The 18,036-nt window shown below is 38.8% G+C and overlaps 2 protein-coding genes across 2 annotated transcripts; one reads left to right on the top strand and one right to left on the bottom strand.

Moving 5' to 3' along the window:
* Positions 1–77: 77 nt before the first annotated feature.
* Positions 78–3,283, top strand: gpr75 (G protein-coupled receptor 75). Its single transcript, XM_056471618.1, has 2 exons — positions 78–338; positions 868–3,283. Exon 2 carries the CDS (start codon positions 981–983, stop codon positions 2,640–2,642), a length of 1,662 nt encoding a protein of 553 aa, XP_056327593.1. The 5' UTR covers positions 78–338; positions 868–980; the 3' UTR covers positions 2,643–3,283.
* Positions 3,284–5,639: 2,356 nt separating this feature from the next.
* Positions 5,640–15,565, bottom strand: erlec1 (endoplasmic reticulum lectin 1). The gene is made up of 14 exons (XM_056471264.1): positions 15,271–15,565; positions 14,892–14,996; positions 14,174–14,254; positions 13,875–13,952; positions 12,862–12,916; positions 12,717–12,775; positions 12,418–12,641; positions 11,121–11,265; positions 9,091–9,252; positions 8,951–9,010; positions 8,739–8,863; positions 8,533–8,610; positions 6,793–6,868; positions 5,640–6,670 (listed from the first exon to the last, which is right to left on the bottom strand). The coding sequence occupies exons 1-14, from the start codon at positions 15,397–15,399 to the stop codon at positions 6,599–6,601; spliced, it is 1,449 nt and encodes a 482-aa protein (XP_056327239.1). The 5' UTR covers positions 15,400–15,565; the 3' UTR covers positions 5,640–6,598.
* Between the last annotated feature and the right edge of the window lie 2,471 nt (positions 15,566–18,036).

The raw sequence follows: 18,036 nt of genomic DNA, 5'->3' as shown, positions 1-18,036 counted from the left end.
ACTAAAATAAATATAAAATAAATATTAAATAAAATATATATAATTTAACTGTTACATTGCGTAAGCTATATATATATATATATATACTCTGTGCTTTGAGTGAGCGTCCTGTTCTCACGGGCACGCGCTTTCTGTCCATTCACGGGCTTCAATATGATTCCAGTGAGGCGCACCCACTCTCCTTCTGCGCAATAAATTCACCGTTTTCCTCAATATCATCTTATGTTGTGATGCTTTTTCTAGAAAATAGGATGTTTGTAACGTTCGTGCACTTTGAGGATTCGTACAAATGAAGAAGACGCGACGTCGTAAAAAATGGTACACGGAGAGAATCCATGGTAAGAAAAATCCTCCTTTTTCGGCGAGCGGAGAGATAAAGCCGCAGGATTGTTAAAGGCGAATATGTGTGTGTGTTAGAATAAACAATGTATTAGACATTTGTAAGACGTTTGTTTGTATTATGCATGCGACTTGTAGTGTATAACCTTTCAAATATGTCGGTTGAATGCATTTAGACACGATTTTATAGTCGGCGCACATTCACCTGCAGTAAATACAATTCTAACAGAGGAAAAGAAAAGCCCTCAGATACCATGCAGATTGTTGCAGACGTGTATTCATCTTGATAGATGTGTGGATGACGGGAGCGCGCAGATGAGATAATGTACAATAGTCTTCGTGATGCTGAAGAAAATCCAAATAATTTGTGCATCATGTAATGTTAATGGTATCATTAATGACTATATAGCCATTGTCATAGTCATTTTTTATGTTCATTAATTAAATTACGATTGTCTTATCTTACTCAAAGTTGCATTATGTTGTCTATTACTAATCAATATCTCTTCTTCCCCTGTGTCCTTGCAGCAATCCAGAGGGTCTGCCATGAACCAGCAGCACAATGGGAGTTTTAGCTCGCTCTTGGGTGACCTAAAGGCAAGATGGGCAACACTCTGAGGCTGTAAGCACTTTGCGTCTCCATGTGTACCATGAACAGCACTGCCTGGCCTTTGGACCTGGCTGAGTTTGCAAAACCTCGGGGCTTCAACAGCTCCCAGAGCCAGTCTGCTTCGGCAGGGGGCTGGGCCTTGATCCACACAGCCACCCTGGCCTCATGCTCCCTTCTTTTGGTCCTTATTTTTTGCCTTGGCTCTTATGGAAATTTAGTGGTCTTCTTGTCCTTCTTTGACCCGGCGTTCCGCAAGTTCCGCACCAACTTTGACTTCATGATCCTTAACCTTTCCTTCTGTGACCTGTTCATCTGCTGTGTCACTGCTCCCATGTTTGCACTGGTGCTCTTTCTGGACGCTGGAGACAATAATGGTGGAGTGTCCAAGGGCTTCTGCTTTGCCTTCCACCTCACGAGCTCGGGCTTCATTATTATGTCCCTTGAGACAGTGGCTGTGATCGCCCTACATCGCCTCCGAATGGTTTTGGGTCAGCAACCCAACCGTACAGCTTCATTCCCCTGTACTCTGGCGCTCACGGCACTGTTATGGACATCCAGTTTTACACTGGCGGCTTTGGTCACTTTGCGAGCGTATCCCAGAAGCTCCGGACCTTGCTTGCCCCACTTTGGTCTTACCGGCAACAAGGCCAAAGTAGTACTGTATGTATACATTGCAGACTTTGCTTTCTGTGTAGGTGTGGTGTCCATCTCTTATCTTATGATCGCTCAGGCATTGAGGAAGAACGCGCAGGTACGCAAGTGTCCCATTATTACAGTGGATGCAACACGTCCACCTGCCTCTCATCCACCACTAATTGCTGCTGGGTTTGAGGGTATGCAGTGTACAGTGCAAGTGCCCTCACTATATCGCAACCAAACCTACAACAAGCTCCAGCACGTCCAGACACACCCCTTCACCAGAAGAATCAACCAGCCCCTTGTCCCCGGGGCCGCCACTGGTGCTACCTGTTGCCAGTTGGTCACCTCTGTTAACTTGGCCACGGCCAAGGATTCAAAGGCTGTAGTGACTTGTGTAGTGATTGTTATCTCCGTGTTGTTGTGTTGTCTACCATTAGGTATATCTTTAGCACAGGATATGGTGTCACCAGAGAGTAGCTTCATCCACTACCAGTTTGAGCTCTGTGGGTTTGCCCTGATCTTCTTGAAGTCTGGAATCAACCCGTTTGTTTATTCGCGCAACAGCGCAGGTCTCCGTCGCCGTGTGCTCTGCTGCCTCCAGTGGTTGACCTTGGGCTTCTTGTGCTGCAAGCACAAAACACGGCTGCACGCGATGGGCAAGGGAAGTCTGGAAGTCAACCGCAACAAGTCCTCCCACCACGAGACTAACTCTGCTTACATGCTCTCACCGAAGCCCCAGAGGAGGCTGGTGGACCAGGCTTGTGGTCCCAGTCACTCTCGGGACAGCATGCCTAGTCCATGTGCCACTGCTGGACGCAAACCCCGGCCCCCGAGCACATCTACACCCATCAACACTCGCATAGAGCCCTACTACAGCATCTATAACAGCAGTCCGTCAGCAGGGCCGAGCTCCCCCAACAGCCTTCAGCCGGTCAACTCTCAAACCACACCATTTGCCAAAAGCTACGTGGCTATGCACTACCACATCCACCAGGAGACGCTGCAGGACTTTGACAGTACCTCTGCCCATCAGATCCCCATTCCATCAGTCTGAGCTGCAAAATCTCATAGTGCATTCCAAAAAGGATAAATCACCCTACTAAGGACACTTTGAAGTGAAAACAATCATGGCCACCACATTAAAGTGTCGTTCCAAACTGAAGTGCTCAAATCTGGCCACTTCGAAGGACTCTTCACAATGAAAGATTTTGAAGGATACAACTGATAGACTCTTCAGACCATGATCCTTTAACCTGGGAAGTTGTTTGGTGTCAGACAATGTTCAGTTCAGAGTGGCCCATTCCTATGCCCTAATCTCTTCAGAGGGACACTCAGAGAGGATTAGGGCATAGGGAGGAGACCTTCTGAATGGAACCAAGTGTCATATTAGATGCTCGGCAAAGGAAAGCATTAGCAGTGTTCGCTTGTGGTTTGCTAATGGTGTTTTGCTGAAAGACGATGTGCAACAAGAATCAAATAAAAACAACATGGGACAAACCTAAAATTCACTTTGCGCAGATTGGGACTATGGATGATTTATGGACTGAAGGACGTTCTATTTTTACTTCAACATGGCATTTTCATGTAGTAGTCTTCACTTCAGATTATGTATTTGTGAAACATCTTACATTTTATATATGAACTTATTAAATGTTTTGCAAGTGTATTTGGACACCATCTCTTTCATTTGAAAACATATTGATTTTATTCTCTTCTTTTAGGTCAAGAGTGCCCAAACTCAGTACTGGAGGGCTGGTGTCCTGCAAAGTTTAGTTTCAATCCCATTCAGACACACCTGGGTTAGCTAATCAAGCTCTTACTAGGCTTTCTAGAAACATCCATGCCTGTGTGTTGTGGCAAGTTGGAGCTAAAATCTGCAGGACACCGTCCCTCCAGGACCAGGTTTGGGCACCCCTGTTTTAGGTATTCACTTCCAAATATTAATATGGATGATTTATTTATTTATTTTTATGTATGAGCATTAGTTTTCTGTGAATACATTCATATTCACATAAAGGGACAATGGCACCACCTAGTGTAGGAAAATGGAGCCTTCAGGCCAATTCGTAATGCTTGGCACAGGCAGTTTATTTCTCATTATAATGATGAATAATGTTACACCCAAGAAAATTTTATTAAATGCTTAATTACGAAGAGATGGGATTTATTTATTTTTTTTCCATATACACTAGAAAAACAAATATTTCTTTGTATTCTTTTCCAATTTATGATGCACATATTCTACACTAGAGCCCCGTATTTGAGCCTGAGCCCGTCAGGCTTTTTTTATTTATATATATATATATATATATATATATATATATATATATATATATATATATATATATATATATATGCCCCTAGGGCCGGGCTTCAAGTCAATTTTCACATCTTAGTTAGCACACATATCAGGCTTCAGGCCTGCTTTAGAAAAACTTTTTTTTTTTTTTTTTTTTTTTAAAGCTGGAGATCTAATGCATGCAGTCCTGAAGTGCAAGTGATGGCTTGAACATAGAGATTTCCAACCACATACAATGGAGAACATGGCCAATGGTGAACTTAAAACTGTGAAAAAACACTAGAGGAAAGGCAAACTTCTGGTCAACTTTTCAAATAGTGACAACTTTAAATGATTAACCAACTGGTTACGCACAGTGCACAACTTGTAATTGCGTAAACTCACTGTGGACCATGTACTGCTTGGATATCCATGTCATTTAAAACTGGAACTTACATTTAAAAAAAAAAAAAAAAAAAAAAAAAAATTCTCTAAATTATTCCAATTTAAAAAAAAAAAAAAAAAGAACATCAAATTTCCATTAAATATGAATTTGGTCTATTTTAATGGCTGTAACAGTATAAGCTGTTTGGCAGGCTTCAGGTTGGACTAAAAATTTTGATAAGCTGTTGGACAAGGGCTACACATATGCATATACATATATATATTGAAAAGCCAAATTGCATCATATTCATTTTCTTTTCAGCTTAGTCCCTTTATTAATCTGGGGTCACCACACCGGAATGAACCACCAAATAATCCAGCATATGTTTTACGCAGCGGATGTCCTTCCAGCTGCAACCAATCACTGGGAAACATCCATACACTCTTGCATTCACACTTATACACTATGGCCAATTTAGCTTACCCACTTCACCTATACCACGTCTTTGGACTTGTGGGAGAAACCGGAGCACCCGGAGGAAACCCACGCCAACACAGGGAGAACATGCAAACATCACACAGAAACACCAACTGACCCAGCTGAGGCTCAAACCAGCAACCTTCTTGCTGAGGCGATTGTGCTACCATGACACCAATTACATATTAATGTATGTATGTGTATATGTATGTATGTGTATATATATATATATATATATAGTTGAAGACCGCATTATTAGCCGCCGGTTGATTTTTCATTTTTAAATATTACACAAATTATGTTTAACAGAGCAAAGAAGTTTTCACAGCATGTCAGATAATATTTTTTCTTGTGGTGAAAGTCTTATTTCGGCTGGAATTAAAGCAGTTTTAAAAGCCATTTTAAGGTCAATATTATCCGCCCCTTTAATTTTTTTTTTTTTGATAGTCTACAGAACAAACCATCTATACAATAACTTGCCAAATTACCGTATCCTGCCTAGTTAACCTAATTAACCTAGTTAAGCCTTTAAATGTCACTTTAAGCTGTAATATAGAAGTGTCTTGAAAAATATGTAGTCAAAGATTATTTAGTAAAATATTATTTACTGTCATCATGGCAAAGATAAAAGAAATCAGTTATTAGAAATGAGTTATTAAAACTATTATGTTTAGAAATGTGTTGAAAAAAATCTCTCCATTAAACAAAGTGGGGAAAAAAAATAAACAGAGGGGGCTAATAATTCTGACTTCAACTGTGTGTGTATATATATATATATATATATATATATATATATATATATATATATATATATATATATATATATATATATATATATATATATATATATATACACACACACGCAATAAACCCATATTTACACATTCATTAAGGTGTTTACATGGAAAAAGTTTAAAACACAAAACTCATATTTTATTCAACTGAACATATACAGGCTGAATAACAACCAGTGTATAAAAAAAATAATCTTTATCTTAATACAGGGGTGTCCAAACTCGGTCCTGGAGGGCCGATGTCCTGCTTAGTATAGCTCCAACCTGCTTAAACACGCCTGCCATGAAGTTTGTAGTATATCTAGTAAGAGCTTGATTGGCTGGTACAGGTGTATTTGATTAGGGTTGGAGCTAAACTCTCCAGGATGCTGGCCCTCCAGGACAGAGTTTGGACACCCCTGTCTTAATATATTTGTTCTCAGAGTTAAATTAGCCCTTCACCAAATGCATTTTGCACAGTAAGGAAACCCTAATAATACACAACCTAGGATAAGTGGTTACATTTAAGTGGAAAAATCCTCAATACCAAACATAAGATTCCATAAACCTGGATTTCCAAAACCAGTTTAATTACATTCACTTTCCTTTGCAAACAAAACATTATATTCTCCCTCACAAACTGCATTAGAACAATTACTTCAATTTTTAAAATCCTCTCTGGCTGCTCAGTGTTGACCATTGAACTACCAGAAGTTTGACCAAATAAATAACGTATATTTAAAACAGCAGAGCAACGTTTTTAATTAATAGAATAATAAATGAACCACTTCCCAGTCGTCTAAATGTGTCAAAGCATATTTCCTTAAGTCTGAGATTTGAAAAGAAAACATTGGAAAATTCAGTCCAAGCTGCGCTAAATAAAAAAGTAGTTTCATCAAATCTCCTCCTTGTTTAATCTTCAAACAGGGGAAAGTGCAGTCAGTGAGGGACTTTCTGAACAGGTCTGAGGTTCAGCAGGTCTATGCCTAAACGTCATCACACCTTTAATACTCCCTCTGAGCTTCATTCTGCCTTCCTCCTCAGTACTCCTCCTCCTGTAAGTTACTGTTCATTCCTCCAACTGTGTACCATGTGGACTAGCTAGGGATTGAAAGAAGTCCATTTTCATCCGCAGTGTCCAAGATCTTGCATATTACAGGCGACTCAACCTGTGGCAGAATGATTATGAGGATATGAAATGATCCCATCAAATGTCTATACTATAGCATGTAGTAAGCATTCTTTAATTGCTGGAATCATCAGAGAGTGGAAACTGCAGTTCTGCACTCACCCCGAGGATATACTGACAGGTCTGAGGCTCCAGCATGTAAACTGTAACAGCATGAGGGGATTCAGACTCCTTACACCTGGCACACAAACAGATGGGTGTTATTAGGCATGTGTGAAATACATTTCATCTATAATATTGCTGTAAAATTTTTAACAATGTGTAAAGTAAGTGATCAAATCCCAGAGACCTGGAAGGATGTTTAGTTTCGAACGCAAAATTAAAGCAGGCTGTTTTGTTCCTAACAAAGCACAGGAGCAGGACGTTTGGTTCCTAAGAAAGCTGGCGCAGGACGTTTAGTACCCAACAAAGCTGGAGCAGGACGTTTAGTACCTAACAAAGCTGGAGCAGGACGTTTAGTACCCAAGAAAGCTGGCGCAGGACGTTTAGTACCCAACAAAACTGGAGCAGGACGTTTAGTACCTAACAAAGCTGGAGCAGGACGTTTAGTACCTAAGAAAGCTGGAGCAGGACGTTTAGTACCCAAGAAAGCTGGCGCAGGATGTTTAGTACCCAACAAAACTGGAGCAGGACGTTTAGTACCTAACAAAGCTGGAGCAGGACGTTTAGTACCTAAGAAAGCTGGAGCAGGACGTTTAGTACCTAAGAAAGCTGGAGCAGGACGTTTAGTACCTAAGAAAGCTGGAGCAGGACTCTTAGTACCCAAGAAAGCTGGCGCAGGACGTTTAGTACCCAAGAAAGCTGGCGCAGGACGTTTAGTACCCAAGAAAGCTGGCGCAGGACGTTTAGTTCCTAAGAAAGCTGGAGCAGGACGTTTAGTACCTAAGAAAGCTGGCGCAGGACGTTTAGTACCCAACAAAGCTGGAGCAGGACGTTTAGTTCCTAAGAAAGCTGGATCAGGACGTTTAGTACCTAAGAAAGCTTGAGCAGGACGTTTAGTACCTAAGAAAGCTGGCGCAGGACGTTTAGTACCCAACAAAGCTGGAGCAGGACGTTTAGTACCCAACAAAGCTGGAGCAGGACGTTTAGTACCTAAGAAAGCTGGAGCAGGACATTTAGTACCTAAGAAAGCTGGTGCAGGACGTTTAGTACCCAACAAAGCTGTAGCAGGACGTTTAGTACCCAACAAAGCTGGAGCAGGACGTTTAGTACCCAACAAAGCTTGAGCAAGACGTTTAGTTCCTAAGAAAGCTCGAGCAGGATGTTTAGCACCAAACAAAGCTGGAGCAGTGGAGCAGGATGTTTAGTTCCTAAGAAAGCTGGAGCAGGACGTTTAGTTCCTAAGAAAGCTGGAGCAGGACGTTTAGTTCCTAAGAAAGCTGGAGCAGGACGTTTAGTTCCTAAGAAAGCTGGATCAGGACGTTTAGTTCCTAAGAAAGCTGGAGCAGGACGTTTAGTTCCTAAGAAAGCTGGAGCAGGACGTTTAGTTCCTAAGAAAGCTGGATCAGGACGTTTAGTTCCTAAGAAAGCTGGAGCAGGACGTTTAGTTCCTAACAAAGCTGGAGCAGGACGTTTAGTTCCTAACAAAGCTGTAGCGGGATGCTTAGTTCCTAACAAAGCTGGAGCAGGACATTTAGCATTTTAGCAAGCATGTGCCGTCTCCTGCTAGTGGTGTTTATTCATCATGACAAAAAAATATATAACCAGCCAATGTACTAACACACAATAAAACACTCACTATACACCTAAACTATATTGATAAATAATCATAACAGAACATAACCCTTATTGTGATTGTTCCTATATTGTGGATGTGTACAAGTTTTAAGTTGTGTAACTTACTTTAGCTTGACTATAACCTGTCTTGGTTTCCCTGTTAAATCACAAAGATCTCCATGTCCATAGAAGTGAGACACAACCCTGATGAGGAAATGCGTGACATGACACATGACATTAAAATCTGTCATATACAAATAAAAAGGAATTAAAATTAGACAAATACTCGTTTATCTTTTGTTTTAAATAAATATTTTAAAACATAATCATACTTGACTTTTTGTGCTCCATCATCCTTCAAATGATAAGATCGAGCCACATTCTTCTTGGCCCAGTTCATGTGATCCTCAGTGTTCCAGCTGCCCACCACCACGATGTTCTTCCCTTGCTCTTTATCCTTCAAGCAAACGCAGAGAGGATGCAAACCTTCACCCAACTAGGAACTTATTTATTACAAAGAATTCAAACATTTCACCACTGTTACCTCATGATACTGGTGAACATGTTTTCCATAACAGAATTCATACTTCCACCAACCAACACCCTAGACAGAAACAACAAATTGAGTAGAGATTCAAACTTAAAGATCCACAGATACAGAAGACATGCATCCATCCATCATACCCCATGCAAACAGTATGAGCCACTCAGAAACTCTTTAATCAGCTGTTCATCAGTCAGACGGGAGATGTGCGTAGTGCCAACGGTGACCTGGGCTTGACCACCCACTGTCAGGGGCTTATGGGTAGAGGTATAGGCCTCTTCCTTCACTGGAGACGTGTCCTCCTAAGCAAAGAGATACAAACTAATTATTTTACATTGCTAATCAAAAACGAGTAACCCTTTATAAAAGCAGATATTCATTACCACTAGGGAGGGGTGATGTCTTATAGCTTGCAATACATACTGATTAAAACCCCATTAAGAATTAATCCTATGGTGATCAATCACTTCATAACTTAATTGAGTGCTGTAAATAACTAGGAAGAAATTATACTATTGTAAAGTATTCTAGACAGTGATAAATATACTTTATTCTTATAATGCCCAGGATGGCTTCAAGACAAATAAATAATACAAGTTTCCACATATATAGTTTGCTTTATTATCTTTTTGTGTGTTTCTATCTTATTTGCATGGCCACAGAGATAGTCAAGGTTGCCAGGGCCAAGAAAATCTTTCAGGTCAATGAAACTCAAAACCAAGCAGCAACCTCCTGCTCTCCCTCGTGAAGCTCATACGGAAGCAAGTGAAACTGCAATATATCAGTATATCAACTGTGAGGGGGTAAATTTTTTTTATAACTCATCCGTTTTGTTTTTATCATAGTTATATTAAGTTATAAGTTATATTAAGTCTGCATAATTAAGGGCGTGGCCACTTAAGTGACAGCTAGGTCTCGCTGGTCGCAGTCACTTAATTTCAGCTGATTCCGGCTGATTAGCCACTGAACTCGGCATTAACATCGTATTTTTGTTTTGTTTTGTTTTATGTGGCTTTACACAGTCAATTGCCTTCTGGAATCATTTCATACAATTATCAGATAATATGGCATGCTGTGTGCACTTAATTGTGCTCACAAACCATTCACGTGGCCTCCATTTTCCACCCAAAGAAAAGCCAGTCTAAGCAAAATGATAGCAGGCATCTGTAGCCCTGTTCAGGCTCCGCCTCTTTGCCTTTGTTTGGTTTCCCCTGGTTGGAGCGATGACGCACCAACAAAACGGCGTTGGTTGGTCATGCCCACTTGTAGCTTCATTTGCGCTCTTCAGAACCAATGGGTGATATCACTGATACTACATCCATATCTTTTACAGTCTATGCTCAAAACCCGCCCAAAATGAATGAAAAGTAGCCCAATTTTACAATTACCGTCCCCTCATTCCCTAAAGGAGGTCGCACACAGAGCATTTACTCATTATTTACTCTCCCTCACGTGGGTCCAAACCTTCTGTTGAACACAAAAGATAATTTGAAGAATGTTGGAAACCTGTTGGAAACAGGGACATCCATAGTAGGAAAAACAAATACTATAGATGCCAATGGTTACAGGTTTCCAGCTGTCTTCAAAATATCTTCTTGTGTTCAACAGAAGAATGAAAATCAAAAACTGGTTTGGAACAAGTAGAGAGGGAGAGTAAATAACTGAACTTTCAGTTTGAGGTGAACCATCACTTTAAAAGTCCCGTGAAGTGCTTTGAAATGTGCAGAATTTTAGTCGATGTTTGACAATCTCAACTGAAAAATGGAGAGGTTGGAACATATAGTAGCTCCTCCCCTTTTAAAGAAAACAGCCAATAGCGTTTTGTTTTATCACAGCTCTGCCAGAGAGTGGTTGATATAGAGCACATCAAAAAAAGCAAATGAAAAACGTCTTAAAGGGGGTGGGGCATGTCAGATACTAGAGAGCATTTGATTGGTCAGAAGAAACTGAAGTATGAGTTGATCAATTTATGTGGAAGTGACAAACTGCAAGCTTTGGATGTTTAAATCAGGTTTATGTCTTATAAACATGAATTTTGTAGCACTCTAGCTAATTGATATCCTTAAAACTAACATCTAATAAAAACTTTATTTTATTTACACAAGACCTTTAAGTAGAGTAGGTAAGAGTAAATACAGAATATATAGCTGAAGTGCCGCTCTGTGCTCACCCTGGACCCCCTGTCACTGCTGGTGCTGAAGGGTGGTTTGAGCAGCTCCTCCTGCTCGTGCTCCATCTGGGACAGACTCTGAGGTCTGAGAGGTGAACCACCCAGAGCCTGACAGAAGATGTCATTCACCGGAGAGCTCTTGAACCTGAGCACAGGTGGGATGGGTTAGACGACAGACGGCTAGAAGTGAACTTTCAGAAGTGACACTTTTAGCCAAAACAAAGCATGAGGTAATTATGCTGGCCTTTGAGCACAACAGACATGTCAAAGGCTATCACATTATAAGGAGTGAAATCTGTATTATCATGAACAGTGGATCTCAAAATAAGAGAACAACTGATTGTTTTCAGAAATAATGCAATCTTCATAGTAAGGAATTTTATTTGTGGCTATGGCATGCTAGCAGAACAGCGTTTCGTATAACCAAGGCACTTCAACTAAAGTGGAAATTATTATTAATTAATTAAGTTAATTAATTTATTATTAATTTGGAATTAATTTAATGGAATTTTTTTGTGGAAAATTAATAATTAAAGGGTTAGTTCACCTCATCCTCCATAGACAGCAATGGTCCAGAGACGTTTGAAGTCCAAAAAAGCAACCAAAAACACTGTCAAATCATTCCATGTGACTTTAGTGGTTTAACTGTAATCATATAAACCTCCAAGAACACTTTTCTGTGTAAGAAAACTGTAAAAACGTTACTAAGTTAGCCAAGGTCTCCTCTTCTGAGTCAGCTCAGAGTGCGCATTAGAATCGGCAGCACAATACGCAAGTGTTGTATAGCCAATAGTAGAGTAGTAAACATTTGAAGTGGATCAAAACATTTTTTTAAATTGTTTTAAGGCAAGTATGAGTATTGTTCAATCTTTTTAGGACAACTCTGATAAAAGGTTTTGATCCAATTTAAATGTTGACTACTGTAAACGTGCACACTAATCTGAAAAGGAAGACATAGGCGAACAAAGGCTTTACATTTTTATTGGTGCACAACATTGTTCATGGTGCTTTATATAATTATATAGTCAAGCCATTGATGTCACATGGAATGTTTTGACAATGTTTTTTGGTATCTTTTCTGCACTTTGAATGTATATGGATGACGAAAGAGCTCTAACGTTTCATCTAAAATATCTTAATTTGTGTTCCAAACACAAACAAAGGTCACGGTGAACTGGAACACTGAGGAGGAGAAACTGATAACAATTTTCATTTGGGGTGATTTAACCCTTTAAAGGGGTCCCTTTTTACAATACGCAATATAACTGTCAGGTGTCCCTAATGTGTCTCCATGTACCTGTATTTGGGATGGGAACAGAGCAGGGGTGTGAGCACCACCACTTCGTACTGACAGGTGATGACCTCTGCAATTGTGAGGATCTCATGCTTTGCCTCTGGGTGGCAGACATACAGCACTGTGCTAGAGCGAGGTTGATTCTGTTTCAGAGTGCATTCAGTCCCATGTCCCATCTCTACGGGGTAGTATGGGGTCAACTGACCCTCTATATTCTTTGTTGGTATCTGTGAACAGTAAAATTGCTTTTAAAAAGCATCATTCATACACATTTTCCATTTACAAAACTAACAGCGACGAACCTCTGTGTTGGTGTTTGGCGATTCTGCTTCAGAGTCGCTGGATTTTTCTGTTTCTGATTCTGAGAAAAGAATGAAGCATAAAAAGTACACATGTAATAAATGTATAAAGAATATGTAAAGCAATAAATACAATATAAGGCTTTACCTGCACCATCTTTTTTATTCATGTTCCCCAGATAGTATTCCTGAATGTTCATTTTCTGAGGGAACAGACAACTGAGATCACCAACAATCAAAAAATGAATTTTGTTCAAGCTACTTATTTAAAACGAGTTTAGCGACAACTTAATTGTTTTATGTTCAATCCACTTAATTTTGTAAAAATTACTAAGTCAACTTATTTCCTTCATGTTGTCCCAACACAAATAATGGAACTCAAACTTTACACTCAAATGACTTTTGCTGCTTGTTCCAGCTACTCATTTAAAATGAGATGAAGCACAATTCTTAACTTTTTTTGGGACAACTTAAACAATTGACATAAAACAATTGTTTTATGTTGAACCCAGCTTTTTTTTTTTACAGCAAATAATATTCCGTCTATATACACTACTATATAAAAGTGGGTGGTCAGTAAGGTTATAAAAGAAATATTTATTTTATTTCAAATAAATGCTGATCTTTAAAAAAAAAATACAATATTTATTCATTTTTCTTCGGCTTAGTCTCCGATTTATCAAAGGTCACCACAGCGGAATGAACCACCAACTATTCTGGCATATGTTTTACGCAGTACTGGGAAACACCCATACACTCTTAAACTCACACTACAGCCAATTTAGTTCATCCAATTCACTTATGCTGCATGTCTTTGGACTGTTGGGGACGCCGAAGCACCCAGAGGAAAGCCACACCAAGACGGGGAGAACATGCAAACTCCACACAGAAATGCCAACAGGCCCAGCTGGGACTCGAACCAGCGACCTTCTTGCTGTGAGGCGACAGTGCTAACCACTGCGCAACCGCCCGTTTTACATAAAAATAGGCCTATTTTAATTGTGTGACTATTTCACAATAATCAAATATCTACAGCCATGATGAACACATTTACTTTTTCAAATGTTTGAATAATAATGTTTCCATTTCTAATATGACATAATAAATGCTGTAAATAACGTCCTGTTCTTTAACAGCTTACATAATAAACAGTGATTTTACCTGCCCTGTCTCTTTGTCCTCGTGGTACTGCCGCACATGTTTCCCATGGCACACTTCATATGTCCAGTATGACTCAATCTGGTAGTATAAAAGCCTGTCATTAGGCCAAACTGTGATCACATTAAATGTACTGTAATTTGAATGACTTTGGGGGGGGGGATGGGGGGGGGGGGTTAAACAAGCTTAATTCTCTTTAAGGAAACTTTTTTTTCCTCTGTTTAGGAATGAAATGAGGTGTAGATGTAGACATTCAACCATATTTCCAAACCAGTACACAGAAACTGAGAGATGAAACTCACTCTGTAAGAGCAGCTGCTCTGTTTGAATAACGGCTCCAGCAAAGCATCTGGACTCGGCCCGGTGTACTCCTTTACCTCATCCTTCAAAAGAGACACACGATACAGTGACAAGATAAAACTACATAAAGAGCGACTCAAAATAATATTTATTTCACAAAATATCAAAAAAAAAAAAGATAAACTTTGATGTCGACATGGGAAGGCATGACCAGAAATTTTGAGGCAGTTTTAATAAAAGTTACTAAGTTTATGGCGTGTTATTTAGACTACTAATAACATGTTTAACAGGTTGTTGACATCCCTTATAAACATTGACAACATTGTTTTAATATAGTGAAAGTACTGTTTACCTGTTGTATAACCAAAGTTTTACTACAAATACAATTGTTGAATTACGGTTGGGGTAGACAAAACATATGTGGTTATCATAAAACATGCAACCACAGTTTTATTATAACGTATTAATGTGTTGATAAATGTTTGTAAAATGCTTTAGCAATCATTTTTGTGCCATATTTTGACGTATCAACATAAGACTATGAGCTTTTTCAAAGTTAATCATAAAGCCAGAACAATCTGATGTCTGATCTGACTTACAGCTTTACAGCTCTAGGAGGATTTACAGTAAGGAATTTCACGTCTTAGAAGAATAATCTTAAATGTATATTATATTTCCCTTCTCAAGCTAACATAAAAAAATACCAGTGAATAAACTCACATCCAGGTTGCTTGTCAAAGATGGCAATAAACACTTGTACTTTTCCTTTTCTGCAGTTGTCATAATAACATAGTCGTCTTCTCTGTACAGGCCTCCTGACGTTGACTGTGGAGAAAGCAAACAAAAGTGGTGCACATTTAGCTTTTGCAAAATAACGACTATGAAAACCCAAGCCCTTAGCACAGGGGAGTTATGTCACATGCCTACATGTTTACTTTAATACTTCATAATGCTGCAAGACACACAACAAGACAGCTCAAAACAAAACAATACACATCCAGCTGTTGTGAAGCGACCTCAGCCAACAAGCTGACAATAAAACAAAACTAACTGCACGTTAACCTGTATTTACATCTGGTTGTGAGATGTTTTGACTCACCAGTGTAAAGTCTGCCCCGGGCCATTTAATTTTGAATGGGATCTCATCTGAAAACACTGGTGATCCTGCACGATTTGCAGACACCCCGACACAAATCAGTCCCCAAAACCAGCGCCAAAACAGCCGCATCGCCGCCGCTGAGCCTCCGAAAGCGTTATCGAGACATTAGAAAGAGACAACTGGGAAAAACGGCTATTACATGCAGTCTGCGTGATGTAAGGGTCAGCTAACAGCTGATAGTTTAACAAGAGTTACAACAGGAAGCACATCAGGAGCTTGTCATCTTGCCACGTCCATTTCCGGAATCAGGCGGAAATTCCGCTCAGCCAATAGCTCGTGAAGGCGCATTCTCTGTTTGTCTGATGCACCATAGATATGCTGATGCGCTATAGCAAATGTGCAGCGTTATTGTATTTTGGGCGATTTGGCGAAACATTCGTTATACTAAAGGCGGTTGTGGAAGAAAGTTAATTTGTGATCCGTTGTGATACAGTATTTCGTCTTTTCTTTTTGAATAAACGAAGAGTTTAAATGTAAAAGTGCCATCTGAAATTCTCTCCTAAAGTGTTTTTCTAGCTCTTGTGTTTAGGATCAGTAATTTCACTTTTATGGTAATGAAAATGTTTCCATTGCCTTTAAACGGAAATATTTTTATCTAAACACATTCTGGGAAAAAAATTGATAATTTAGGGGCGTTTGCATCTAAACACTTTTAACATTTTTTATATAATTTAATGTAATTTAATAACTGATATTTCTTAAATATTTCTGCAGTAATTGAGATTATATTAATTATTAAATCAGTTAGCAACACATGTATTTATTCATTTTTTTTTCAGCTTAGTCCCTTTATTCATCAGCGGTCACCACAGCGGAATGAACCGCCAACTTATCAGTGGTGGAAAGAGTACTGCAAAATCATACTCAAGTAAAAGTACCATTACTTGCCCAAAAATGTAGTGCAAGTAGAGTAAAGGTTTGTCAATATTACTCAAATAGGAGTAAAAAGTAGACCTTTCAAAAGTACTGAAGAGTAGTGAGTATTACACAGTGAAAGGATGATGCATTTACATGTTATTTGTGCGTTTATGTGTAAACATAACATTCTGTAGTGCATTTATTGTTTAAGGCCATTTCGGTCATTATACAGTAAAAATCTGTCATCGTCTCAACAGTGACATTTAGTCTCTGGGTCATTGTGTGTAAAGTATCTTCTTCTCTGCATGTCTTAAGGTAGTTTGTTATGATGTGATTTACCTTCAATGTGCGATTTGATTGGACAGAAATCACAGAATTGATTTTTCTTATCCCCATAGACAGGATATAATAAAATAGTGACTGCAGGTTGAAGGTGGAGTAGTGGAGTAAAAGTACCGATACAGCACTAAAAATGTACACAGGGAAATGTAAAAGTACACATTTTTAAAACTACTTAAATTACAATTTCTGAAAAAACGATTTAATTACAGTAATTTGAGTATTTGTAATTTGTTACGTATTTCTTACTTCACTACAACTTATCCAGCACATGTTTTACACAGCAGATGCCCTTCCAGCTGCAACCCAGTATTGGGAAACATCCATACACACTCATTCACACACATACACTACGGCCAATTTAGTTAATTCAATTCACTATACTGCATGTCTTTGGACTGTGGGGAAACCGGAGAACCCGGAGGAAACCCACGCCAACACGGGGAGAACATGCAAACTCTTCACAGAAACGCCTACTGACTCAGCAGGGACTCGAACTAGCGATCTTCTTGCTGTGAGGTGACAGTGCTAACCACTGAGCCTCCGAGTCACTCCCACATGTATTCATTAAAAAACAATTCATTAACAAACATGATCAATAAAATGTACTGATCTTTATTTACAGTAGTTGATTAATGTGCAACATTGTTAATTCAGGGATATTAGCCTAACAGATATAGAATCTCATTGTTATCATGTATTATAACAACTGGCTAAAATAAATTTTGATGTTTTTAACAATGATTAATACATGCTTTAGAAGGGTTTTTCGTTGTTATCCATAATTTTTCCAACTCATTAGGACTGAGACTACAAAAATAGTAATTAATTGTAAATAAGTTTGAATTTTTAATGAAAAAAATTATATCTAAATTTATTTTATTTTTTTTATAATGCCTGGTGTGTTAAGATTGACATCAGTTTTTAAAATAAGAATCTTTGACAAAACATCATTACTCTTACTTATATCTGATATATAACATATCCAGAGAAACCAGAAGCAGTTAAATAGTTAAAATCTATTTAATATCAGTTATTCCCCCTTTCGATAATTTATGTCTTGCTCTAAAAAGAATTACTTGACTACATAAAGTAAATGATTCTACATGCATTTTGATCCTCAATCTTCTCAAGAAGCTTTTCTCTGCCTGAGATGATTTGGTGATAGCAGAGCAGCGCTTTATTCTCCATCTACAATATACGTTTTAACATAGATGTAAGTGATATTGTGAATTTACTAAATTAGCAGCCAATTTAATCTGTATAGTCTAGATTAAAATAATGGCAAGCAAAGAGAGGTTTCATTCCATTCGAGTGAAGAGGTTACTATTTTTATATACTCAGTGTCATGCTTGAATGACATTTCCACTTGGTTTGTGGATCACTGAATAAATGATGTATGTTCAGGTCATAGCCGGTCTTTTGATGCTAGTGGAGAGCTTCTAATGTCACTAGAAATGAAAGCAAAGCAAGACCTTTAAGTGGAAAGTGGACCTCGGTGTTTATGTA

This window comes from Danio aesculapii, chromosome 13 (assembly GCF_903798145.1).
Source record: "Danio aesculapii chromosome 13, fDanAes4.1, whole genome shotgun sequence".
Taxonomy (NCBI): domain Eukaryota; kingdom Metazoa; phylum Chordata; class Actinopteri; order Cypriniformes; family Danionidae; genus Danio; species Danio aesculapii.
The sequence above is the reverse complement of the archived record's forward strand: the minus strand, read 5'-3'. Positions and strand labels throughout refer to the sequence as shown.

Coding starts and splice junctions, on each gene's coding strand:
- erlec1 (XM_056471264.1), bottom strand. CDS start 15,399: ATGCGGCTGTTTTGGCGCTGGTTTTGGGGACTGATTTGTGTCGGGGTG. Junction 12,917..13,874: donor AGGACAAAGAGACAGGGCAG/GTAAAATCACTG, acceptor CTGTTCCCTCAG/AAAATGAACATTCAGGAATA. Junction 9,253..11,120: donor GCAGTGACAGGGGGTCCAGG/GTGAGCACAGAG, acceptor CTCTTTGCTTAG/GAGGACACGTCTCCAGTGAA.
- gpr75 (XM_056471618.1), top strand. CDS start 981: ATGTGTACCATGAACAGCACTGCCTGGCCTTTGGACCTGGCTGAGTTT.